Source organism: Lissotriton vulgaris, chromosome 3_1 (assembly GCF_964263255.1).
Source record: "Lissotriton vulgaris chromosome 3_1, aLisVul1.2, whole genome shotgun sequence".
In the NCBI taxonomy this organism is placed as follows: domain Eukaryota; kingdom Metazoa; phylum Chordata; class Amphibia; order Caudata; family Salamandridae; genus Lissotriton; species Lissotriton vulgaris.
The window spans coordinates 1,030,750,263-1,030,777,301 of NC_141689.1; the positions used below are offsets into that span (position 1 = coordinate 1,030,750,263).

A 27,039-nucleotide genomic window follows, 5' to 3' on the forward strand; every position below is an offset into this window, starting at 1 on the left:
GGGAAGGCTCAGTATTTGGCAGCTCACTATTTGGGAGCTAACTATTTGGCAGCAGCTGACTATTTGGCAGTAGCTCCCTATTTGGCAGGAGCTCACTATTTAGCAGCAGCTCACTATTTGGCAGCAGCTCCTTATTTGGAGGTGGCTCACTATTTGGCAGCGGCTCACTATTTGTTGCCTCATTATTTGGCTGAGGCTTACTATTTGGCGGTGGCTCACTATTTGGCAGTGGCTCACTATTTGGCAGTTGCTCACTATTTGGCAATAGCTCACTATTCAGCAGCTCACTATTTGGCAGTGGCTCCATATTTGAAAGCAGCGGCTCACTATTAGCAGGGCTCGACAAATCCACTCGCCCGCTCGCATTTGCGAGGGAGAATGGATGAGGGCGAGCTATTTTTAGCTCCTACTCGCCCTTTCTGGCGAGTAGGAAACAAACTAACTTTTTTCCTCTGCCTTTGAAAACGGAGCAAAAGTGACAAGATAACAAGATTTAAAGGCATTTTTATTGCTCACAAAGGAACTAAGCAATAAAGATGCCTTTAAATCTTGTTAACTTGTCACTTTTGCTCTGTTTTCAAAGACAGAGGTCAAGTAGGTTGCAGTTGGGTCGAGGGGATTTTCCAAGTTACTAGACCTGCAGGTCTAGTACAATTTTTCAGATTTGTCGAGCCCTGATTAGGTAGTTGCTTACTATTTGGCAATGGCTCACTATTTGGCAGCTAACTTTTTGGTAGCAGCTCCCTATTTGGCAGCAGCTCCCTATTTGGCAGCAGCTCACTATTTGGCAGCTCACTATTTGGCAGGGGCTCTGAATTTGAAAGTAGCTCACTATTTGGTGGCTCACTATTTGGCAGCTCACTATTTGGCAGCGGCTAACCATTTGGCAGGGGCTCACTGTTTGTCGGCTCATTTTTTGACAGAGGCTTACTATTTGGCAGCGGTTCACTATTTGGCGGTAACGGACTGTTTGGCAGCTCACTATTTGGCAGCAGCTCCCTACTTGGCACAGCTCACTATTTGGCGGCTCACTATTTAGCAGCGGCTCACTATTTGGCAGCAGCTCACTATTTGTTGGCTCACTTTTGCGGTTGCTCACTATTTGGCAGCGACTATTTGGTGGCAGCTCACTATTTAGCGATTGCGCACTATTTGGCAGCTCACTATTTGGGAGCTCACTATTCGGTAGAAGCTCACTATTTGGCAGTAGCTCCCTATATGGCAGTGGCTCACTATTTGCCAGCTCACTATTTGGGAGCTCCCTATTTGGCAGCAGCTCACTATGTGGTGGATCACTATTTGGCAGAGGCCCCCTATTTGTCAGCAGCTCACTATTTGGCATCTTACTATTTCGCAGTAGCTAACTATTTGGCGGTGGCTCACTATTTGGAAGCGGCTCACTATTTGGCGCGGCTAACTATTTGCAGCGGCTCCCTATTTGGCTGCAGCTCAGTATTTGGTGGCTCACTATTTGGCATCAGCTCCCTATTTGGCAGCAGCTCACTATTTGGCAGCAGCTCTCTATTTGACGAAGGCTCAGTATTTGGCAGCGGCTCACTTTTTGCCAGCTCACTATTTGGGAGCTCACTATTTGGCAGCACCTCACTATTTGGCAGTAGCTCCCTATTTGGCAGCAGCTCACTATTTGGCAGCAGCTCCCTATTTGGCACAGCTCGCTATTTGGCGGGTCACTATTTAGCAGCGACTACCTATTTGGCAGCAGCTCACTGTTTGGTGGCCCACTATTTGGCATTAGCTCCCTATTTGGCAGCAGCTCACTATGTGGTGGATCACTATTTGGCAGAGGCCCCCTATTTGTCAGCAGCTCACTATTTGGCATCTTACTATTTCGCAGTAGCTAACTATTTGGCAGCGGCTCACTATTTGGCGCGGCTAACTATTTGCAGCGGCTCCCTATTTGGTTGCAGCTCAGTATTTGGTGGCTCACTATTTGGAATCAGATCCCTATTTGGCAGCAGCTCACTATTTGGCAGTAGCTCACTATTTGGGGAAGGCTCAGTATTTGGCAGCTCACTATTTGGGAGCTGACTATTTGGCAGCAGCTCACTATTTGGCAGCAGCTCACTATTTGCGAGCTCACTATTTGGCAGAGGCTCACTGTTTGGCAGTGGCTCACTATTTGCCAGCTCACTATTTGGGAGCTAACTATTTGGCAGCAGCTCACTATTTGGCAGTAGCTCCCTATTTGGCAGCAGCTCACTATTTGGCAGCAGCTCACTATTTGTTGGCTCACTTTTGTGGTTGCTCACTATTTGGCAGCGACTATTTGGTGGCAGCTCACTATTTAGCGATTGCGCACTATTTAGTGGCTCACTATTTGGCAGTGGCTCATTATTTGAAAGCAGCTCACTATTTGGTGGCTCACTATTTGGCAGCTCACTATTTGGCAGTGGCTCACTATTTGGCAGCAGCTCACTATTTGGCAGCAGCTCCCTATTTGGAGGTGGCTCACCATTCGGCAGCAGCTCACTATTTGTTGCCTCATTATTTGGCTGGTGCTTACTATTTGGCAGCGGCTCACTATTTGTTGCCTCATTATTTGGCTGAGGCTTACTATTTGGCGGTGGCTCACTATTTGGCAGCGGCTAACTATTTGGCAGTTGCTTATTATTTGGCAATGGCTCACTATTCAGCAGCTCACTATTTGGCAGTAGCTCCATATTTGAAAGCAGCGGCTCACTATTAGGTAGTTGCTTACTATTTGGCAATGGCTCACTATTTGGCAGCTAACTTTTTGGTAGCAGCTCCCTATTTGGCAGCAGCTCCCTATTTGGCAGCAGCTCACTATTTGGCAGCTCACTATTTGGCAGGGGCTCTGAATTTGAAGGTAGCTCACTATTTGGTGGCTCACTATTTGGCAGCTCACTATTTGGCAGCGGCTAACCATTTGGCAGGGGCTCACTGTTTGTCGGCTCATTTTTTGACAGAGGCTTACTATTTGGCAGCGGTTCACTATTTGGCGGTAACGCACTGTTTGGCAGCTCACTATTTGGCAGCAGCTCCCTACTTGGCACAGCTCACTATTTGGCGGCTCACTATTTAGCAGCGGCTCACTATTTGGCAGCAGCTCACTATTTGTTGGCTCACTTTTGCGGTTGCTCACTATTTGGCAGCGACTATTTGGTGGCAGCTCACTATTTAGCGATTGCGCACTATTTGGCAGCTCACTATTTGGGTGCTCACTATTCGGCAGAAGCTCGCTATTTGGCAGTAGCTCCCTATATGGCAGTGGCTCACTATTTGCCAGCTCACTATTTGGGAGCTCCCTATTTGGCAGCAGCTCACTATTTAGCAGTAGCTCCCTATTTGGTAGCAACTCACTATTTGGCAGCAGCTCCCTATTTGGCACAGCTCGCTATTTGGCGGGTCACTATTTAGCAGCGACTACCTATTTGACAGCAGCTCACTGTTTGGTGGTCCACTATTTGGCATTAGCTCCCTATTTGGCAGCAGCTCACTATGTGGTGGATCACTATTTGGCAGAGGCCCCCTATTTGTCAGCAGCTCACTATTTGGCATCTTACTTTTATTCGGAGTTGCTAACTATTTGGCGGTGGCTCACTATTCGGCAGCGGCTCACTATTTGGCGCGGCTAACTATTTGCAGCGGCTCCCTATTTGGCTGCAGCTCAGTATTTGGTGGCTCACTATTTAGCGATTGCGCACTATTTGGCAGCTCACTATTTGGGAGCTCACTATTTGGGAGCTCACTATTTGGCAGCAGCTCACTATATGGCAGTAGCTCCCTATTTGGCAGCAGCTCACTATTTGGCAGCAGCTCCCTATTTGGCACAGCTCGCTATTTGGCGGGTCACTATTTAGCAGCGACTACCTATTTGGCAGCAGCTCACTGTTTGGTGGCCCACTATTTGGCATTAGCTCCCTATTTGCCAGCAGCTCACTATGTGGTGGATCACTATTTGGCAGAGGCCCCCTATTTGTCAGCAGCTCACTATTTGGCATCTTACTATTTCGCAGTAGCTAACTATTTGGCGGTGGCTCACTATTTGGCAGCGGCTCACTATTTGGCGCAGCTAACTATTTGCAGCGGCTCCCTATTTGGCTGCAGCTCAGTATTTGGTGGCTCACTATTTGGCATCAGCTCCCTATTTGGCAGCAGCTCACTATTTGGCAGCAGCTCTCTATTTGACGAAGGCTCAGTATTTGGCAGCGGCTCACTTTTTGCCAGCTCACTATTTGGGAGCTCACTATTTGGCAGCACCTCACTATTTGGCAGTAGCTCCCTATTTGGCAGCAGCTCACTATTTGGCAGCAGCTCCCTATTTGGCACAGCTCGCTATTTGGCGGGTCACTATTTAGCAGCGACTACCTATTTGGCAGCAGCTCACTCTTTGGTGGCCCACTATTTGGCATTAGCTCCCTATTTGGCAGCAGCTCACTATGTGGTGGATCACTATTTGGCAGAGGCCCCCTATTTGTCAGCAGCTCACTATTTGGCATCTTACTATTTCGCAGTAGCTAACTATTTGGCAGCGGCTCACTATTTGGCGCGGCTAACTATTTGCAGCGGCTCCCTATTTGGTTGCAGCTCAGTATTTGGTGGCTCACTATTTGGAATCAGATCCCTATTTGGCAGCAGCTCACTATTTGGCAGTAGCTCACTATTTGGGGAAGGCTCAGTATTTGGCAGCTCACTATTTGGGAGCTGACTATTTGGCAGCAGCTCACTATTTGGCAGCAGCTCACTATTTGCGAGCTCACTATTTGGCAGAGGCTCACTATTTGCCAGCTCACTATTTGGGAGCTAACTATTTGGCAGCAGCTCACTATTTGGCAGTAGCTCCCTATTTGGCAGCAGCTCACTATTTGGCAGGAGCTCACTATTTGTTGGCTCACTTTTGCGGTTGCTCACTATTTGGCAGCAACTATTTGGTGGCAGCTCACTATTTAGCGATTGCGCACTATTTAGTGGCTCACTATTTGGCAGTGGCTCATTATTTGAAAGCAGCTCACTATTTGGTGGCTCACTATTTGGCAGCTCACTATTTGGCAGTGGCTCACTATTTGGCAGCAGCTCACTATTTGGCAGCAGCTCCCTATTTGGAGGTGGCTCACCATTCGGCAGCTGCTCACTATTTGTTGCCTCATTATTTGGCTGATGCTTACTATTTGGTAGTGGCGCACTATTTCGCAGCGCCTCACTATTTGGCAGTTGCTTACTATTTGGCAATGGCTCACTATTCAGCAGCTCACTATTTGGCAGTAGCTCCCTATTTGGCAGCCGCTCACTATTTGGCAGCAGCTCACTATTTAGCAGCTCACTATTTGGCAGTGGCTCCATATTTGAAAGCAGCGGCTCACTATTAGGTAGTTGCTTACTATTTGGCAATGACTCCCTATTTGGCAGCTCACTATTTGGCAGCAGCTCCCTATTTGGCAGCAGCTCCCCATTTGGCAGCAGCTCACTGTTTGCCAGCTCACTATTTGGGAGCTCACTATTTGGCAGCACCTCACTATTTGGCAGTAGCTCCCTATTTGGCAGCAGCTCACTATTTGTCAGCAGCTCCCTATTTGGAGGTGGCTCACTATTTGGCAGCGGCTCACTATTTGTTGCCTCATTATTTGGCTGAGGCTTACTATTTGGCGGTGGCTCACTATTTGGCAGCGGCTAACTATTTGGCAGTTGCTTACTATTTGGCAATGGCTCACTATTCAGCAGCTCACTATTTGGCAGTGGCTCCATATTTGAAAGCAGCGGCTCACTATTAGGTAGTTGCTTACTATTTGGCAATGGCTCACTATTTGGCAGCTTACTATTTGGTAGCAGCTCCCTATTTGGCAGCAGCTCCCTATTTGGCAGCAGCTCACTATTTGGCAGCTAACTATTTGGCAGGGGCTCTGTATTTGAAAGTAGCTCACTATTTGGTGGCTCACTATTTGGCAGCTCACTATTTGGCAGTGGCTCACTATTTGGCAGCGGCTAACCATTTGGCAGGGGCTCAGTGTTTGTCGGCTCATTTTTTGACAGAGGCTTACTATTTGGCAGCGGTTCACTATTTGGCGGTAACGCACTATTTGGCAGCTCACTATTTGGCAGCAGCTCCCTACTTGGCACAGCTCACTATTAGGTGGCTCACTATTTAGCAGCGGCTCACTATTTGGCAGCAGCTCACTATTTGGCAGTGGCTCATTATTTGAAATCAGCTCACTATTTTGTGGCTCACTATTTGGCAGCTCACTATTTGTCAGTGGCTCACTATTTGGCAGCAGCTCACTATTTGGCAGCAGCTCACTATTTGTTGGCTCCCTTTTGTGGTTGCTCACTATTTGGCAGCGACTATTTGGTGGCAGCTCACTATTTAGCGATTGCGCACTATTTAGTGGCTCACTATTTGGCAGTGGCTCATTATTTGAAAGCAGCTCACTATTTGGTGGCTCACTATTTGGCAGCTCACTATTTGGCAGTGGCTCACTATTTGGCAGCAGCTCACTATTTGGCAGCAGCTCCCTATTTGGAGGTGGCTCACCATTCGGCAGCAGCTCACTATTTGTTGCCTCATTATTTGGCTGGTGCTTACTATTTGGCAGCGGCTCACTATTTGTTGCCTCATTATTTGGCTGAGGCATACTATTTGGCGGTGGCTCACTATTTGGCAGCGGCTAACTATTTGGCAGTTGCTTATTATTTGGCAATGGCTCACTATTCAGCAGCTCACTATTTGGCAGTGGCTCCATATTTGAAAGCAGCGGCTCACTATTAGGTAGTTGCTTACTATTTGGCAATGGCTCACTATTTGGCAGCTAACTTTGGTAGCAGCTCCCTATTTGGCAGCAGCTCCCTATTTGGCAGCAGCTCACTATTTGGCAGCTCACTATTTGGCAGGGGCTCTGAATTTGAAAGTAGCTCACTATTTGGTGGCTCACTATTTGGCAGCTCACTATTTGGCAGCGGCTAACCATTTGGCAGGGGCTCACTGTTTGTCGGCTCATTTTTTGACAGAGGCTTACTATTTGGCAGCGGTTCACTATTTGGCGGTAACGCACTGTTTGGCAGCTCACTATTTGGCAGCAGCTCCCTACTTGGCACAGCTCACTATTTGGCGGCTCACTATTTAGCAGCGGCTCACTATTTGGCAGCAGCTCACTATTTGTTGGCTCACTTTTGCGGTTGCTCACTATTTGGCAGCGACTATTTGGTGGCAGCTCACTATTTAGCGATTGCGCACTATTTGGCAGCTCACTATTTGGGTGCTCACTATTCGGCAGAAGCTCGCTATTTGGCAGTAGCTCCCTATATGGCAGTGGCTCACTATTTGCCAGCTCACTATTTGGGAGCTCCCTATTTGGCAGCAGCTCACTATTTAGCAGTGGCTCCCTATTTGGTAGCAACTCACTATTTGGCAGCAGCTCCCTATTTGGCACAGCTCGCTATTTGGCGGGTCACTATTTAGCAGCGACTACCTATTTGACAGCAGCTCACTGTTTGGTGGTCCACTATTTGGCATTAGCTCCCTATTTGGCAGCAGCTCACTATGTGGTGGATCACTATTTGGCAGAGGCCCCCTATTTTTCAGCAGCTCACTATTTGGCATCTTACTTTTATTCGGAGTTGCTAACTATTTGGCGGTGGCTCACTATTCGGCAGCGGCTCACTATTTGGCGCGGCTAACTATTTGCAGCGGCTCCCTATTTGGCTGCAGCTCAGTATTTGGTGGCTCACTATTTAGCGATTGCGCACTATTTGGCAGCTCACTATTTGGGAGCTCACTATTTGGGAGCTCACTATTTGGCAGCAGCTCACTATATGGCAGTAGCTCCCTATTTGGCAGCAGCTCACTATTTGGCAGCAGCTCCCTATTTGGCACAGCTCGCTATTTGGCGGGTCACTATTTAGCAGCGACTACCTATTTGGCAGCAGCTCACTGTTTGGTGGCCCACTATTTGGCATTAGCTCCCTATTTGCCAGCAGCTCACTATGTGGTGGATCACTATTTGGCAGAGGCCCCCTATTTGTCAGCAGCTCACTATTTGGCATCTTACTATTTCGCAGTAGCTAACTATTTGGCGGTGGCTCACTATTTGGCAGCGGCTCACTATTTGGCGCAGCTAACTATTTGCAGCGGCTCCCTATTTGGCTGCAGCTCAGTATTTGGTGGCTCACTATTTGGCATCAGCTCCCTATTTGGCAGCAGCTCACTATTTGGCAGCAGCTCTCTATTTGACGAAGGCTCAGTATTTGGCAGCGGCTCACTTTTTGCCAGCTCACTATTTGGGAGCTCACTATTTGGCAGCACCTCACTATTTGGCAGTAGCTCCCTATTTGGCAGCAGCTCACTATTTGGCAGCAACTCCCTATTTGGCACAGCTCGCTATTTGGCGGGTCACTATTTAGCAGCGACTACCTATTTGGCAGCAGCTCACTCTTTGGTGGCCCACTATTTGGCATTAGCTCCCTATTTGGCAGCAGCTCACTATGTGGTGGATCACTATTTGGCAGAGGCCCCCTATTTGTCAGCAGCTCACTATTTGGCATCTTACTATTTCGCAGTAGCTAACTATTTGGCAGCGGCTCACTATTTGGCGCGGCTAACTATTTGCAGCGGCTCCCTATTTGGTTGCAGCTCAGTATTTGGTGGCTCACTATTTGGAATCAGATCCCTATTTGGCAGCAGCTCACTATTTGGCAGTAGCTCACTATTTGGGGAAGGCTCAGTATTTGGCAGCTCACTATTTGGGAGCTGACTATTTGGCAGCAGCTCACTATTTGGCAGCAGCTCACTATTTGCGAGCTCACTATTTGGCAGAGGCTCACTATTTGCCAGCTCACTATTTGGGAGCTAACTATTTGGCAGCAGCTCACTATTTGGCAGTAGCTCCCTATTTGGCAGCAGCTCACTATTTGGCAGGAGCTCACTATTTGTTGGCTCACTTTTGCGGTTGCTCACTAGTTGGCAGCAACTATTTGGTGGCAGCTCACTATTTAGCGATTGCGCACTATTTAGTGGCTCACTATTTGGCAGTGGCTCATTATTTGAAAGCAGCTCACTATTTGGTGGCTCACTATTTGGCAGCTCACTATTTGGCAGTGGCTCACTATTTGGCAGCAGCTCACTATTTGGCAGCAGCTCCCTATTTGGAGGTGGCTCACCATTCGGCAGCAGCTCACTATTTGTTGCCTCATTATTTGGCTGATGCTTACTATTTGGTAGTGGCGCACTATTTCGCAGCGCCTCACTATTTGGCAGTTGCTTACTATTTGGCAATGGCTCACTATTCAGCAGCTCACTATTTGGCAGTAGCTCCCTATTTGGCAGCCGCTCACTATTTGGCAGCAGCTCACTATTTAGCAGCTCACTATTTGGCAGTGGCTCCATATTTGAAAGCAGCGGCTCACTATTAGGTAGTTGCTTACTATTTGGCAATGACTCCCTATTTGGCAGCTCACTATTTGGCAGCAGCTCCCTATTTGGCAGCAGCTCCCTATTTGGCAGCAGCTCACTGTTTGCCAGCTCACTATTTGGGAGCTCACTATTTGGCAGCACCTCACTATTTGGCAGTAGCTCCCTATTTGGCAGCAGCTCACTATTTGTCAGCAGCTCCCTATTTGGAGGTGGCTCACTATTTGGCAGCGGCTCACTATTTGTTGCCTCATTATTTGGCTGAGGCTTACTATTTGGCGGTGGCTCACTATTTGGCAGCGGCTAACTATTTGGCAGTTGCTTACTATTTGGCAATGGCTCACTATTCAGCAGCTCACTATTTGGCAGTGGCTCCATATTTGAAAGCAGCGGCTCACTATTAGGTAGTTGCTTACTATTTGGCAATGGCTCACTATTTGGCAGCTTACTATTTGGTAGCAGCTCCCTATTTGGCAGCAGCTCCCTATTTGGCAGCAGCTCACTATTTGGCAGCTAACTATTTCGCAGGGGCTCTGTATTTGAAAGTAGCTCACTATTTGGTGGCTCACTATTTGGCAGCTCACTATTTGGCAGTGGCTCACTATTTGGCAGCGGCTAACCATTTGGCAGGGGCTCAGTGTTTGTCGGCTCATTTTTTGACAGAGGCTTACTATTTGGCAGCGGTTCACTATTTGGCGGTAACGCACTATTTGGCAGCTCACTATTTGGCAGCAGCTCCCTACTTGGCACAGCTCACTATTAGGTGGCTCACTATTTAGCAGCGGCTCACTATTTGGCAGCAGCTCACTATTTGGCAGTGGCTCATTATTTGAAATCAGCTCACTATTTGGTGGCTCACTATTTGGCAGCTCACTATTTGTCAGTGGCTCACTATTTGGCAGCAGCTCACTATTTGGCATCAGCTCACTATTTGTTGGCTCACTTTTGCGGTTGCTCACTATTTGGCAGCGACTATTTGGTGGCATCTCACTATTTAGCAATTGCGCACTATTTGGCAGCTCACTATTTGGGAGCTTACTATTTGGCAGCAGCTCACTATTTGGCAGTAGCTCCCTATTTGGCAGTTGCTCACTATTTGCCAGCTCACTATTTGGGAGCTCACTATTTGGCAGCAGCTCACTATTTGGCAGTAGCTCCCTATTTGGCAGCAACTCACTATTTGGCAGCAGCTCCCTATTTCGCACAGCTCGCTATTTGGCGGGTCACTAATCAGCAGCGACTACCTATATGGCAGCAGCTCACTGTTTGGTGGCCCACTATTTGGCATTAGCTCCCTATTTGGCAGCAGCTCACTATGTGGTGGATCACTATTTGGCAGAGGCCCCCAATTTGTCAGCAGCTCACTATTTGGCATCTTACTATTTCGCAGTAGCTAACTATTTGGCGGTGGCTCACTATTTGGCAGCAGCTCACTATTTGGCACGGCTAACTATTTGCAGCGGCTCCCATTTTGGCTGCAGCTCAGTATTTGGTGGCTCACTATTTGTCATCAGCTCCCTATTTGGCAGCAGCTCACTATTTGGCAGCAGCTCTCTATTTGACGAAGGCTCAGTATTTGGCAGCGGCTCACTATTTGGCGGTGGCTCACTATTTGGCAGAAGCTCACTATTTGGTGGTGGCTCATTATTTTACAGAGGCTTACTATTTGGCAGCAGCTCACTATTTGCCAGCTCACTATTTGGCAGAGGCTCACTATTTGGCAGTGGCTCACTATTTGCCAGCTCACTATTTGCCAGATCACTATTTGGCAGCAGCTCACTATTTGGCAGTAGCTCCCTATTTGGCAGCAGCTCACTATTTGGCAGCATCTCACTATTTGTTGGCTCACTTTTGCGGTTGCTCACGATTTGGAAGCGACTACTTGGTGGCAGCTCACTTTTTAGCGATTGCGCACTATTTGGAGGCTCACTATTTGACGGCTGCTCACTATTTACTAGCAGCTTACTATTTAGCAGCAGCTCACTATTGGCAGCAGCTCACTATTTGGCAGCAGCTTACTATTTGTGGCTCACTAATTGGCAGTGGCTATTTATTCGGTGGTGGCTAACTATTTGGCTCTGGCTAACTATTTAGCAGCTGCTTACTATTTATCGGCTCATAATTTGGCACCGACTCACTATTTGGCAGCTGCTCACAATTTGCCAGCTCACTATTTGGCAGCAGCTCATTATTTGGTAGCTCACTATTTGGCAGTCGTGGACTATTTGACAGCTCACTATTTGGCGGTTGCGCACTATTCGGCAGCGACTATTTGGCTGAAGCTCACTATTTGGTGGCTCACTATTTGGTAGCAGCTCACTAGTTGAAAGCTAACTATTTGGCAGGGGTCATAATTTGGTGGTGGCTCAGTATTTGATGACACTATTTGGTGGCTACTCACTATTTAGCAGCAGTTTAATATTTTGATGGCTCATTATTTGGCGGTTCCTCACTATTTGGCAGCAGCTCACTATTTGGAGGCTCACTATTTGGTGGTGGCTCACTATTTGAAAGCTAACTATTTGGCAGGGGCATAATTTGGTGGTGGCTCAGTATTTGACAACTGACTATCTGGTGGCTCACTATTTGGCAGCAGCGCACTATTCATAGGCTCACTATTTAGCAGCAGCTCAGTATTTATTGGCACACTATTTGCCAGCTCATAATTTGGCAGCTGCTCATAATTTGGCGGTGCTCATTATTTGACGGCTCGTTATTTGGTGGCTCACTATTGGGCAGCTGCTCACTATTTGGCAGCAGCTGACTATTTGGCAGTGGCTTTCTATTTGGTGGCTCACTATTTGGCAGCGGCTCACTATTTGGCAGTGGCGCACTATTTGGCAGTGACTAACTATTTGGCGGTGACTCACTATTTTTCAGTATTTACCAGTGGCTCACTGTGTTTCAGCTCATTATTTGGCATTGGCACCCTATTTATCGGCTCACTAATTGGCAGTTTGAGTTTGAGTTTAAAAGTATTTCTAGAGCGTGCGTACACCGAGCGGTTTCATGGCGCTATGTAGTACTACCACCTAAGGAACGAGAAAGACGGGGGCCAAGGGACGGTTTAAGAGGGAAAGGCCAGGGTAAAAAGATAAGTTTTAAGGTCTTTACGAAAAAGGGGGTACTGGGAACAAGATCTCAGGTGAAGTGGGAGGGAGTTCCAGAAGGCAGGAGCCAAAGTAGAGAATTTGGATCCTCCCCATTTTTTTAGTTTAAAACGAGGGACAATGAGGAGTTGATGAGTGGCAGAGCGCATTTCTCTAGACAAGTGTAGTCGTGGATTGCAGAGCCGATAAATGCCGGAGCAAAACCGGACCTGACATTGAAAATAATGCAACCCAGCTTGAATAGGGCACGTTGTTGGACGGGGAGCCAGTGTAATGATTTAAGAAGGGGCGTGACATGATGTGATTTGGGTAGGTTGAATACCAGGCGGGCCACCTGGTTCTGGACAAGCTGGAGACGCCTCATGAGGTACGCCGGCATGCCATGATAGAGGGCATTGCCGTAGTCCAAGCGGGACGTCACCATCACTAGAAGAATGAGTTTAAGGGCAGGTAGGGAAAAAAACCGGGAGACTTTGCGAATTGTCCGAAGAGAGAGGAAAGCTGAAGAAACGACAGTTGAAACCAAGGGTCTTAACAGAGGAGACAGGAGTGGGCGGGGAACCTAAAGAAAGGGGCCAAAAAAGAGAAGACCATGGACTGGAGCAGCCACCCGTCAACACCAATTCCGTTTTATTGGGATTGAGTTTCAGGTGGTTGTGGTTCATCCAGTCCTGAATGAAGGTCATTACAGACTGAAAATTGGATATTGACGCAGAGGAAGAGGATAGAGAAAAGATAAGCTGGAGGTCATCTGCATAGTTATAGACAGAGACCTCCAGCTGTTGTAAAGCAAAGATAAGAGGGGCAATGTAAAGATTAAATAGCAGTGGAGACAGAGAGGATCCTTGGGGGACCCCGCACTGCACAGGGCGAAAGTCAGCTGAATAATCACCCAAGCGAACTGCTTGAGTGCGGCCACTCAAGAAGGAGGATAGCCAGAGCAAGGCTGACCCCCCGATTCCCGCCGCCTCGACACGTGAGAGAAAGATGGCATGGTCTACCGTGTCGAACGCGGCGGAGAGATCGAGGAGGACCAAGGCCTGAGGCTGACTGGTGTCCATCCCCTCCCGAAGATTATCCAGGACAGATATTACCACTGACTCTGTGGAGTGTGCGGGGCGAAAGCCTGCCTGCCTGGGGGCCAAGACACTGTTCCTTTCCACAAAGGAGTTGCTCACTATTTGGTGGCTCACTGTTTGGCAGCTCACTAAATGGCAGCAGCTCACTATATGGTGATGAGGGGGTGAAACCCCAAAACCGGTCCTAGGATGCTTGTTTCTAGTCCAGGGAGGACCTGGACTGGCAGTTTGGGCTGGACTGTTCCCATTAGCACAGGGTCAAGATTGATTTGCAAATGGCTGGGTCCAAACTGGAATGGTATGGTGAGCAAAAAAACAATGGATTTAGGCCCAGATCTCTGTACTGGGGTGAATGTACAAAATTGTTTTGCATTCTGTCCATCAATTGTTGTTTTTGCATTTGTCACCCCGATTGGGATAGGTATGCTCAGACGTGAGTCCCGTGCTCTCTATGCCACTGGAATCAAGCTATTCTGGATTATGAGGGCTGAAAGCCTGAAACCGGTCCTAGGATGCTTTTTTCCAGTCCAGGGAGGACCTTGCTTGGCTGTTCGGGCTGGACTCTTTCCATTGGCCACAGGGTCAAGACTGATTTGCATATGGCTGGGTTCAAACTGGAATGGCATGGTGATTAAAAAACGATGGATTCAGGCCCAGATTTCTGTAATGAGGTGAATGTATGACATTGTTCTGCATTCTGTCCATCAATTGTTGTTTTTGCATTTGTCACCCCAATTGGGACAGGTATGCTCAGACGTGAGTCCTGTGCTCTCCATGCCACTGGAATCAAGCTATCCTGAATGATGAGGGCTGAAAGCCCGATACCGGTCCTAGGATGCTTTTTTCCCGTCCACGGAGGACCTTGCTTGGCCATTCGGGCTGGACTCTTTCCATGGGTCACAGGGTCAAGACTGATTTGCATATGGCTGGGTTCAAACTTGAATGGCATGGTGAGCAAACAAGCAATGGATTTAGGCCCAGATCTCTGTACTGGGGTGAATGTATGACATTGTTCTGCATCCTGTCCATCAACTGTTGTTTGTGCATTTGTCACCCCGAGTGGGACGGGTATACTCAGATGTGAGTCCTGTGCTCTCCGTGCCACTGGAATCAAGCTATCCTGGCTGATGAGTGCTGAAAGCCTGAAACCGGTCCTAGGATGCTTTTTTCCAGTCCAGGGAGGACCTGGCTTGGCAGTTCAGGCTGGACTGTTCCCATGGGGCACAGGGTCAAGACTGATTTGCATATGGCTGGGTTTAAACTGGCATGGTGAGCAAAAAAACAATGGATTTAGGCCCAGATCTCCGTACTGGAGTGAATGTATGACATTGTTCTGCATTCTGTCCATGAACTGTTGTTTTTGCATTTCAAAATATATAAGCAGTTAGGAAAGCACAAATGAAGCACTTTCTTTTGTAACTCTGAATTGAGATAGAAACAAATATGTTGATAGAATCAAAATTAAAAAAGACACTTTACTTGGTGATGCACAAATTATGAATATTCACGAAGCCTGATTTCCACACATTATCATTTGTGAGGTGCCTTAATTTTATGCAAAACTACATCTGTAGAAATGTAGTGGTTATTTCAATGGAAAATGTGGTGTCTGTAAATTACAGTGTGCACCACACCCTGCTTTAGTAATATATTTTCAAAAGACTACACACCACAGCCTTAGCACTCTCTTGCTGAATGGATGTCCCTTATTTGCTATACTAGTTCTTTTTGTGGTGCTTGAATGTTTCACAATCCCTATGACTTCAGTGACGTAACACCGATGGCAACATCTGCACTCTGAATATTTTGCTTGTAATGCACCATTGTCATGCTGGAATCCACACTGACCGGATGCATTACTGTGCCAGAAACCAAATTGCCCATCTACTCAAAGCACAATTACAGTGCAGGCATCCTAATTTTCAGGGTCGTACATAACTAGCAATCGTGCCAGAGTCCACGTCACTGAGTTGTATTCAGCGCCATTATCATGTTGGAAATGAAATTGCCTGTTTATGTAACGCCCATATCTGTGGAAACTCTATTGCCAATATGCAACTGATTCCACTCATATTTCTCTTCTGTTTTTCCTTCTGTCTTCACCCTTGAAAGCCTCAGGAGAGTGCCTCAGGGGTCATTTAGTAACATAACACTCTTCTGGCATGTTGGCCACCTACCAGAGACTGTTTTCTGCAGTTACCCCTCAGTCCGAAGATGGCATCATAACTGGCAAAAGTATGCTTTGCAAATGCAAAGGACATAACGTGCAACCCATTAATTCACTTGGGGCCATAAGAACTAAAATATATTCCCATAGACACAGAATTGGAAAACCCCTTTGATACATCAAGCCCTTGGCTCTTGTGCCTGCACATATCTGGGACAAATGAGCATAACTTTATCAGACTATGTGCAGTTCAAAAACCTGTATGTTCCTTACACAAAACACATTTTCTCTATACCACATTGTCATGCACACCTGCAGAATCTATGGCATTTTTACATGAGTTCCAACTATTCTTCCAACGCTCAAGATATCTCTGGTGCAATTTATGCCTAGGTGTAAGAGGAGGCAGTAAACGGCTCCTTTTTGCTTTCTATACAGATGGTAGCCACCGGCATTTGTCGCTCAGATGAGCATGCAATTGCAGGGAAGTTCACCAATATGAAATTTCCAATGATTGCTGGTCACGAAGGAGCTGGAGTTGTTGAAAGTGTTGGCGAAGGAGTGAAGAACATACAGCCAGGTAATGGCTTTGACTTCCATTTTTAACCAGTTAATGTTGTGTTCTATACAGAGTTCTGAATTCCTTAAAATTGATTTTTTCAAATTGACTCTGATACTGGCACGCTGAAACACCACCCAGTTCATAGTCTTTGTACAAGGCCTTGCAGAACAATCCCAGGGTGAGTAGGAGGGAAGATGGACTTTAGGAAGGGTTTGCTGCAGCTGGGGATTTACGTTTTGCGTACCACAGCAGGTCAATACTGCTAAAAAACAGTGTTTGGTTGACTTTTTTGAAAGTTATCATATGTGAGGAATCCATTTCTCAACATGTGTAAGTTCATCAATTATTTTGACCCACTGACAGGCACTGTGAGAAACCAGCAATGCCTTTAAGGTCCACGCCAAAGCTCTCAATCATGGCTTGTTATAAACAGTGTTTATAATGGAAAATGACTAAGAGTTCTGGCCTTGAAGCTGAAAGCAGTGCCAGTTTCTCACAGTGCATATCAATGGGTCAAAAACGTAAACATAAAATATGTACTTACCGCCTGCACTATACTGGCTCACCTCCTCCGGTCCTCGTGCTTCCAGACTGTTTGAGCGCATAGTCAGAACTAGTTCCCCTAACCAATCCAGAAGCTGCTCTCATGCTGCTGATAATGTTAAGCAGCATGCGCTAAGCACCAGAATTGGTTGGAGCGGGCTGGCTCAACTGCCCCCCAGGCACTGGTGCTTGTGTCTGCTCTCCACCCAGTTGTCTAAGATAGCTTGGGTTGGAGAGGTTTAAAGTGCACGTGTCAGGCTGGCTTTCGCAAGACAAACATAGTGACATGTGCACTCTAAACTGGAGTGGGCACCACTCCTCCCCTGCTGCCAATCAGCAGCAGCGGCCCCGCCTCACCCTCAAACTAGGCTAGGGCTGGGAGCAGTGATACATAAAATGGTAACAAATTAATTTTATTACCATTTTAGTTTTCACCTTTGCTGCATTCCTCCGGCCTAATGGAGGGGCCGCCGCTGTTAATCATGTGTATAGCATGTGTTTAGAGTTAAGAATGGTACATAAATGTATCAAGTTATAACATGGCTAGTCAATTAACTTAGAATGGAACCGTTAGCAGCCCAAAGAACCTGGAGACGGATGAAACACCGGCCAGTGTCTTCCAACAAAACTAGTATTCAAAGTTGGGCACATATAATTTTTATGTCTGCCTACAGAAAGGCTATCTGTGTGATGTCAAACACTCACTGTGCACTGTGAACAATAGAATACATCAAGTAAGCTTTGGGTGATGCCCTTGCTCATGACAGGGTGGCTTTCGTATCATGTCTTACTTCCTTGCTGCTGATTGAATGTTTTTCCTTCCTGTTCTTGTGTTTGTCCTGCTCAATTAGCAATTTGGTGTCACTGTGTTTTAAGTAGATGGCATTCGACTTCACTGCTGTCATATATGTATTAAAGTGGATATTAGGTTCCAGTTTCTCTCCCGCTCTAGCTCTAATACTTCCTCCTGCCAGCCTAGGTACTCACCAATAACCATGCCACACACACATAGTATTTTGCATGTCTTTATTCCACTCCATGTTAGTCAGAATTCCACATTCAAGCCTGCCTTCAATTCATTTCTCCAACGCTTACATCACAGGCCTACAGTGTACAGTGGAAAACAAAAAAGTCCCACTGGTCCTTTATTTACAAGACAGTACTCCCTATACTACTTCCATCCCCTTGTTTAATTACCAGACACTACATCGCCCTCTTTGTTAAATTAAAAGTTAAAACTTTTTCAAAATAGATTAAATAGTAAATAAATACACAAAATAATTACATGAATAAATGCACAGATAATCTTAGATATACAGGCAATTACAATTCTTCAATTAAATGTTGTGGAACCTGAATCATACGTCCTGATCGGTTCACTGGAAACTAGGAACTGGCAGTTGAAGTGTCAGTGATCTGCACAGGTGAGGTGTAATTATCAGTATACACAGATTCATCAACAGGCTGTTGAGACCTTGTCTCTACATTGACATCGATGTTTGGTGAGTAACGGGCCAAAAATCGAAAATGAGAGCAATTTCTCGTAAAGGACTTCCGAAGATGACGGACTATCACCATGTGTCGTTTGGGGTTAGTGATGGTAAAGGGTTCAGCTACAAAAAGAGCATTAGACTTTTTCTGTGTTGCCTGACAAGCACTCAATGTCTTCTAGTAAATATGATGATCACTGACAGAAGATCGACGGACAGAATATCGAGCTACAGGAATATCGAGTCTACAATGTTGGTGGACAGTATATCGACAGCCTATCTCTACAATGTACAAAAATTTCAAAACCAAAATATCGTTGTTTAAAATTAAATTTTTTAAAAATGTTTTAACACATAATATAAAAATAATTACGTAATAAATATAATTAATAAAAACATAGTGAGAATTATTTAAAAATATTAAAAACGGATAAATGATAAATGAATATAAAAAAAGTAAACGCATATTTTTTTTAAATATATTACCTTCATATTATTAATAAATAATTATTGGATTTAATTATAAAATGTTACTAACACGTAACGACACCTGTTTCTCACGGTGCACGTGGGAGTGCATGACCAGTGGATACCCGTTATGGCCATGGTGGATTCAGGGGCCACTGGCATGTTTATGGACCACAACGAGGCATGCAGGCTAGGGCTAGTGCTTCTTCCCAAAGCTGTACCCGAAGACGTCTATGTTGTAGACGGAAGGCGATTGGTGACGGGGCCCATCGGGCAGCACACGGGGGTCCTTCCGATGAGATATGGGAGGAACCATTTGGAACAAATCGATTTTAACAACATCTGAGCGCCCCAATATGGCGTCATATTGGGATTGCCGTGGCTACAGAAACACAACCCCTCTGTGGATTGGCCAACACATCGCATCGAAATGACATCACCGTATTGCACCCTGCATTGTGGAATACGAACGGAATCCCTTGACGCAGATGAGAGCGGGAGTCAGACGGTGGCTACAGCGGCAGAAAAAGATGTGGCTCTCCCCCAGGCTTATCACAGTTTTGAGGATGTATTTGATGAGGTGAAGGCGGAAGTGCTACCACCACATAGACAGTTTGACTGCCAGATCGACCTGGTGCCAGGGGCCAGCGTTCCCAGCGGCAGGCTGTATGCCCTGACGGAGCCTGAACACGTGCATCTCCGGGGGTACCTGGATAAACCCCTCAAGCTAGGATTCATCCGCCCGTCCAAGTCTCCGGCTACCTCGCCACTCTTCTTCATCCCGAAGGCTAATGGGGAGCTGAGAGCCTGTGTGGACTTTAGGGCATTGAATGCGATAACCATAAAAAATCGGTACCCCTTGCCTCTCATCAGTGTACTTCTGGAACAGGTCAAGAAAGCTCGCATCTACACCAAGTTGGATTTGAAAGGGGCATACCATCTGGTACGCATGAGGGATGGAGACGAGTGGAAGACCGCCTTTAAGACCAGGTTCGGGCTTTTTGAGTACCTCGTCATGCCGTTCGGTCTGTGCAACGCCCCAGCAGCCTTTCAGTACTTTCTGAATGAGGTATTCAGAGAGGAGTTGGATATCTACGTGGTCGTATATATCGACGACATCCTCATCTATTCGTCCAGTGTGGAGGAGCACGTACACCACGTCAAAGCTGTGCTCCAAAAGCTGAGGGAAAACATGCTGTTTTGTAAACTCAGCAAGTGTGACTTCCACGTCACATCGGTGGAATTCCTCGGAGTGATGCTGAGTCCAGAGGGACAGGAGATGGCAGAACGAAAGATCAAGGCGGTGAAAGAATGGCCGGTGCCCCAAAGCGTGAAGGACGTCCAAAGTTTCATTGGCTTCGCCAACTTTTACAGGCGGTTTATAGATTTTCAGGATTGGTGGCCCCAATCACACAGCTACTGAGGAAGTCCAAGGAGTTTGTCTGGTCCCCTGAAGCGAACACAGCCTTTGAGGCCCTGAAAAGCGCCTTTGGTAAGGCGCCGGTGTTGGCTCACCCCGATCCGGATCTCCCCTACGTAGTGGAAGCGGACGCATCGGATGTGGCGCTGGGGGCTATCTTGTCCCAACGCAACCACGACACAGGGGTGCTTCATCCCGTTGCGTACATGTCCCGCAAACTCAACGACGCCAAACGCAACTACCATATTGCGGAGAAGGAGCTTCTCGCAATCAAGGACGCCTTCACCGAATGGAGGCATTGGTTGATGGGGGCAAGACATGTGGTATCGGTGTACATGGACCATCGGAACCTACAGTTCATGACGGCCACAAGACACCTTTCTCCCAGGCAGCTGCGGTGGATGATCTTCTTTGCGGGGTTCAACTTCCGCATCACATATCGGCCGGGGACGGAAAACCGGAAGGCGGACGCCCTGTCCCGTCAATCTGCAGTTAAGGAACCATTGCCTGCGACCGAGCATTCCATCATTTCCCGGAGGATGGTATTGGGGGTTATCCAACCGGATACTTTCCTGAGGGGAATAAAGAGAGGGATCAGGTCATTCGCATGGCGGAGGTGGCTCCTCAGTCACAGAGAATGGCAGCTGAAGGACGGGATACCCCTGAACGGCAGGTGCCTATTGATACCCACGCCTAGGCTAAGGAAACAAGCATTCATCTGGTGCCATGACTCTCCATGCGCAGGTCATTTGGGCTTTGAAAAAACGGTGGCTAGCATGGGACGGCATTTCTGGTGGCCAACCATGAGAGTGGATGTCAGGAGGTGGGGACAGGAGTGTCCTACGTGTGCTACCATGAAGGCCGACCATGGCCGAACCCAAGGGCTCTTACATCCACTTCCAACCCCGGATAGACCATGGGATAGCATATCACTGGACTTCGTGGTGGGCCTACCGGTAGACCAGGGGATGACGGCAATACTGGTGGTGGTGGATTACTTGACGAAAATGGGGCACTTCATCCCCTGCAAGAGAGTCCCTACGGCCGGGGAATTGGTGTCACTACTCCTAAAGAATGTGGTACGACTGCATGGATTACCTGGGGTGATCGTGTCGGACCGGGGGTCGCAGTTTACTGCGCAATTCTGGAAGACTTGGTGCACTGCGCTGCATGTTAAGACCGCCCTGTCCACCAGCTACCACCCTCAAACGGACGGCCAAACCGAGCGCCTGAACCAAACGCTCAAACAGTATCTGCGATGTTTTGTGGACCAAGGCAGGGAAGAATGGGTCGACTTGCTATGGGTTGCAGAGATAGCCTACAACAACGCCACTCACAGCTCCACACAGTCATCTCCGTTCTATAGCAACTATGGCCAACATCCCAGGTTCTTGCCATTTCTACATCCGTTCAGAGAGGACAGGATTCCCGCCACAGCGGACAGGGTGGCGCACATAAAAGACACATTGATGCGCTCAAGGGCTGTCCTAATAGAGGCCAAGAGAAGATACAAGGCTGCGGCAGACAGGAAGAGAAGGCCCGGGCCACTGTACCGCACTGGAGACTACGTCTGGATATCCACACGAAACATGAGGTTTCGAAAGAACAGTGTGTTCCATCCCAAGTACATGGGCCCCTATCGAATTACCAAGTGTATGGGTCCCGTGAACGTGAAGGTGTGCTTGCCCCAGTCATTGCGGATACACCCTGTCTTTCATGTATCATTGCTCAAACCAGCACCCTCCAAGCCGTCTGGGACACCTAGGCTGGTATGCGTGGAGTCGGAGGTGGAGTATGAAGTGTCGGGCATACGGGCGTCCAAATGGCGCAGGGGGAAGCTGTGGTACCTGGTTGCGTGGAAAGGCTATGGCCCGGAGGAGCAATCATGGGAACCGGCTGAAGGGGTTCATGCTCCGCGCTTGGTCTCCTTGTTCCATCGGCGTTTTCCTGCCAGCGCTGGCCCCGTGGGGAGCCGCTGAGAGGGAGGATGTACTGTCAAGAATTCCTGTCATGCGAGGGGAGGAAAACGGTGACCAGCGAAAACGGACTACATCTCCCAGGATGCTTAGCGGTTGAGAGGTTATGTAAACAGGAGAGCTGTTACATAACCCAAGGAAAACACGCCCTTATGTAAACAGGAGAGCTGTTACATAACTCAAGGAAAACACGCCCTTATGTAAACAGGAGAGCTGTTACATAACTCAAGGAAAACACGCCCTTATGTAAACAGGAGAGCTGTTACATAACTCAAGGAAAACACGCCCTATAAAGGGAGGAACCGGGAGGTACAACGCTGTCGGATATTGTGTTTACACCGACGTACCTGCTTCGTGAAGAGCAGTGTTCCGGAGTGGTGCTCCAGTAAGGCAAGAACGGAGGTAGGTCGAGTCGTTACTCCCTGGGCCGTGTCTTGCCCCATCGTCACCTGTGAAGGACCCGGAAGCTCTACCGGTCAACCATTGAGCTTCGCTTTTTGACTCGGCTGAGTCAAAGCGCAGTGGCGCTTTTGCTGGTTGGAGTCGTAACTCCCAGCCCGACCAGAGATACAGGGACTGCCAGCTGTAACGCACACCAGGAGGTGTTTGCCGCGTTACAGACTCGGAAGTCCACAGGATCGATCGAGCGGCTGCTCTCGGTTCAGTCTTCTTGCTTTTGATTGGGGTATCGGTGACGCATCACCAGGAGGTGACTCCGCGTCCCGGTGCAGTCTGAGGAAGAGGTTGAGCGGCTGCTCCCTTCAGGTAGAGACCCCGGCTGGGTGTTTCCCTGACTCCTCGATTCTCTCCAACACTCTTCGTGCCCCTCACAGCCTACCGATTGGCATTGTCGGCCATTTCATTTCTGCCCTCTGTTGGCATACGCCGGGATCGGCGTATATGCAGAGAACGGTTAGGACCATCCGTGCTGTGGGCTGGTAACGTACTTAGCCTGGAGGATTTCAGTGACTATAACTTTTGTTTACTCTTTGTATTATTTTTGCCTTCATTAAAATAACTAACCCTTCACAAGTGGTTGCGTCCTCATTATCGTGTCTGTTAAACGATCCTGAGACGTTCAGGGTGTTACAATAAGAAAGTTATAAATACATATATGTATACATAAACCTGTGATATAAATATAAAAATAAAAGATATATATATAATAAATGTAATATTAAACTTAATATTTGTTTAAAAAATATATATTTTACACTACATTAGCTATAAAGTAGGGAAATGTTGGATAGCGTAGGGGATAAAATTACTATTCCCACTACAGAAAGTGCAACAGTACGGAAAGTGTTCAATAGAGGAGGGGAACAATTTACTATTCCCACTACAGCAAATGCAACAGTTGGGAAAGTGTTGGATAGCGGAGGGGAATAATTTACTATTCCCACTCAAGTGAGTGCAACAGTAGGGAAAGTGTTGGATAGCGGGTGGGTAACTGGAAATAAAAAAAAATAAAACCAATTTTTAAAAAAAGGATAGCGGGTGGGTAAAAATTACTATACCCACTCCAACGAGTGTAACAGTAGGGAAAGTATTGGATAGCGGGGGGGGGGGGTAAATTTACTATTCCCACTCCAGTGAGTGCAACAGTAGGGAAAGTATTGGATAGCGGGTGGGTAAGAATTACAAAAATTTCTATTTCAATGGGTGTAACAGTAGAGAAAGCTTTAGATAAAGGGTGGGTAAAAAATAAAAATTACTATACCAACTCCAGCAAGTGCAACAGTAGGCAAAGTGTTGGATAGCGGGTAGATAAAAATTACTATTCCCACTCCAGCGAGTGAAACAGTAGGTAAAGTGTTGGATAGCAGGTATGTGAAAATTACTACTCCCACTCCAGTGAGTGCAACAGTAGGGAAAGTGTTGGATAGAGGGTATGTAAAAATTACGATTCCCACTCCAGTGAGTGCAACAGTAGGGAAAGTGTTGGATAGCGGGTATGTAAAAATTACAATTCCCACTCCAGCGAGGGCAACAGTATGGAAAGTGTTGGATAGAGGGTGGGATTAATTTACTATTCCCACTCCACCAAGTGTAACAGTAGGGAAAGTGTTGGACGGCGGAGGGGAATATTTGAGTATTCCCACTCCTGCAAAATAATTAACATTAATTAACAAATAATGAATTTTTCAAAAATAATTTACCTCCCACTATATTCCCCTATAAACGTCACCACCAATATTGTAAAATATCACACAATTAACATAATTATTTAACAATTAAATAATTAACTAAGAACAATTAACAAGCAAATCAAAAACAATCAAAAATTATTTAGTTCACACAATTAACACTATAAAATAAATTCAAATAAATATTGTATATAAAAAATAATAAAAATGATATTACAATTAAATTACTTCCCACCCTACTCCCCTATCAACCTACAACCAACTCCTAAAAAAAGTACACAATTAACATATTTACGAATTATTTATTAATAATGGATATCCAATTCATAACTAATTAATAACATTTGTAACACAAAATAACAATATAAAATATTAATTGATAAATATTGATTAATAAAATTATTAATTAAATAATTATAATTACATTACTGTCCACCCTACTCCTCTATAAAAGGACAACCCGCTCCTCAAAACATTACACAATTAACATATTTACCAATTAATTATTAATAATCAATAATTAATTAATTGCAAATTAATTAACACAATTAGCAATATAAATCATTAAATACAAAAATATTAATTAATACAATTATTAATTAATTAATTTACATTAAATTACTTCCCACCCTATTCCACTTTAAACCCACACCCGCTACGGAACAAAAACGCAATATTTTTATATTTTTTTAATTAATAACTTCTAAATAAGTATTATTAAATATATTATAATTAAATTACTTCCCAACCTATTCCCCAATAAACCCACAACCCACTACATGATTAATATACGCAAAAAATAATTAACATAAAATGAATTACTTGTAAAAAATTCAAACATACATTACAAAAATAAACTATACTTTTAACATACAAAACACACAAAAAATCAATATTATTAATAACAATGTTTTTTACTAACGATTTTACTAACATCAATAATATTTAAAACAATATTTCTTACCTGCATGTCGATATTCAGGTCGTCGATATTCTGGATGATCGATATTCTGTCACCGATATTTAAACATCGATATAATGGTATATCGTTATTTAGACATTGATATTATGTCTGAATACCAAATATGACATCTCTTACATGATGTCATCTGTCAGCATTTATTTTCATCTGCTGTTTGCGACCAAAGTCTGTAGCATGAATGTCTTCCTCATTCTTGGTTCTGAGGATACTCAATAGGAGCAGCTTGGTTGTCATGGCTCTTACAAACATGAGAGTTGCAGGACTTTACCCGGTCATTGAATGAGGGGTCGAACAGTAAGCTTTGAGGTTGAGCTTCTCCAATGCAGCACGCTGAAAAGCTTTCTTTAAAGTACTCATGAACCGTTCTACCAGACCATTGGCCTGGGGCCAAAGAGAAGTGCTTTTGTGATGCTTTATATTGAGGTGATTTAGAAAGTCTTTGAATTCTTGACTATTAAAAGGTAGGACATAGTCAAAAAATGTTTTCTCCAAACTTATGTTTATTACCATTTTGGTATATACTGTGATACAATGTGACAGAAGAGACATCAAAATAGACTTACAATGTATAGCAGTAATAAAAGTCCAGGGTTGATTTGTTATACTAGGCACATGCCCAGGCTCTCCCTTGTAGAAACCTAGTATAGCAAGTACAGTGTCTGATATTGTGAAGGCACTGCATGTATCTACTTTAAGAAGTATACTCTCAGCCCATCTTTATTTTGTGACAGGTTTTAACTCTAAACCTTCCAACTGGTAAGGTGCTCCCTAAAAGAAGAAAACAAAAGAAACAAGAACCCAAGAAAAATAAATAAATAAATTCCCACCCCCACTCCCTAGCAACATAATATTGGTGGCAGCAACACAATATTAGATTGTTTCAAGGTCTAGTCATGTACAGTCAGATCGAAATTGAAAAAGGTGCATATCTCTGACGGAGGTAGGACAGACTGCCAGCGGTAATCCCTGTGTAAGAAAGGCAACCCATTTGTATTCAAAACTTTTATATTCGTCTCAGAAGATGTCCGACATCCTTTCGAGACACAACAATTTCCAGGGCCTTGAATGCCACAGCGAGATAGTAGGAGCCGCCTTCTTCTTCCAGGCTGCTGCTATTACTACTTTTGGAGCCCCTAAGCATGTCCACATAATGGCCTTGTCTGCCTTGGTTTGCTGTTCGAGAGCTGGGTCACGAAGGCCTAGTAGAATCTCTGCCATAGTAATGAGGATGGGGTAACCCAGCATGCTTTTAATTTGTGTGAGAATTTCCTCCCAAAAGGGTCATATTGTGGGGCAGTCCCACCAATTGTGCTGGAAATTTCCCTAAAGCCCACAGCTCCTCCAGCATTTATCAGATGTGTTCGGGAATATTCTTTTAAGATTAATAGGATAAAGATACCAATCCATCATTGTTTTAAGATGGTCTTCCTGAAGTTCTAAAGAGTGGTTGAATTTCGTGATGTCTGACCACAACCCAGTCCACTCCCTATCGGATATATCGCGTAGTATTATCCCCTCCCACCTATTCATGTATTGGGGTCTTGGAGAGTGTGTTGAGGGAAGCAAGTAGTTGTATAGGAATTAAATCACTCCTTTCATAGAACCTACATTCTGCACAAAGGTTTTTAACTTTGTGAGCTCACGTGTAGCTGCTTTGCGAATGTGGTGATGAGGACCCAGTGCTTCAGTTGGATGTAATGAAAATGTTCAGCAGGT

At 45.9% G+C, this 27,039-nt stretch overlaps 1 protein-coding gene across 1 annotated transcript in view; it reads left to right on the forward strand.

Annotated features, from left to right (window-relative positions):
- The window catches only part of LOC147727341 (alcohol dehydrogenase 1-like), a 239,924-nt gene that overhangs the window by 114,126 nt on the left and 98,759 nt on the right, over nt 1–27,039 (forward strand). Inside the window, exon 3 of the mRNA XM_086961424.1 lies at nt 16,174–16,315. Within this exon, the coding sequence (XP_086817550.1) occupies nt 16,174–16,315 (142 nt within the window). The remainder of the gene's footprint in view (nt 1–16,173; nt 16,316–27,039) is intronic.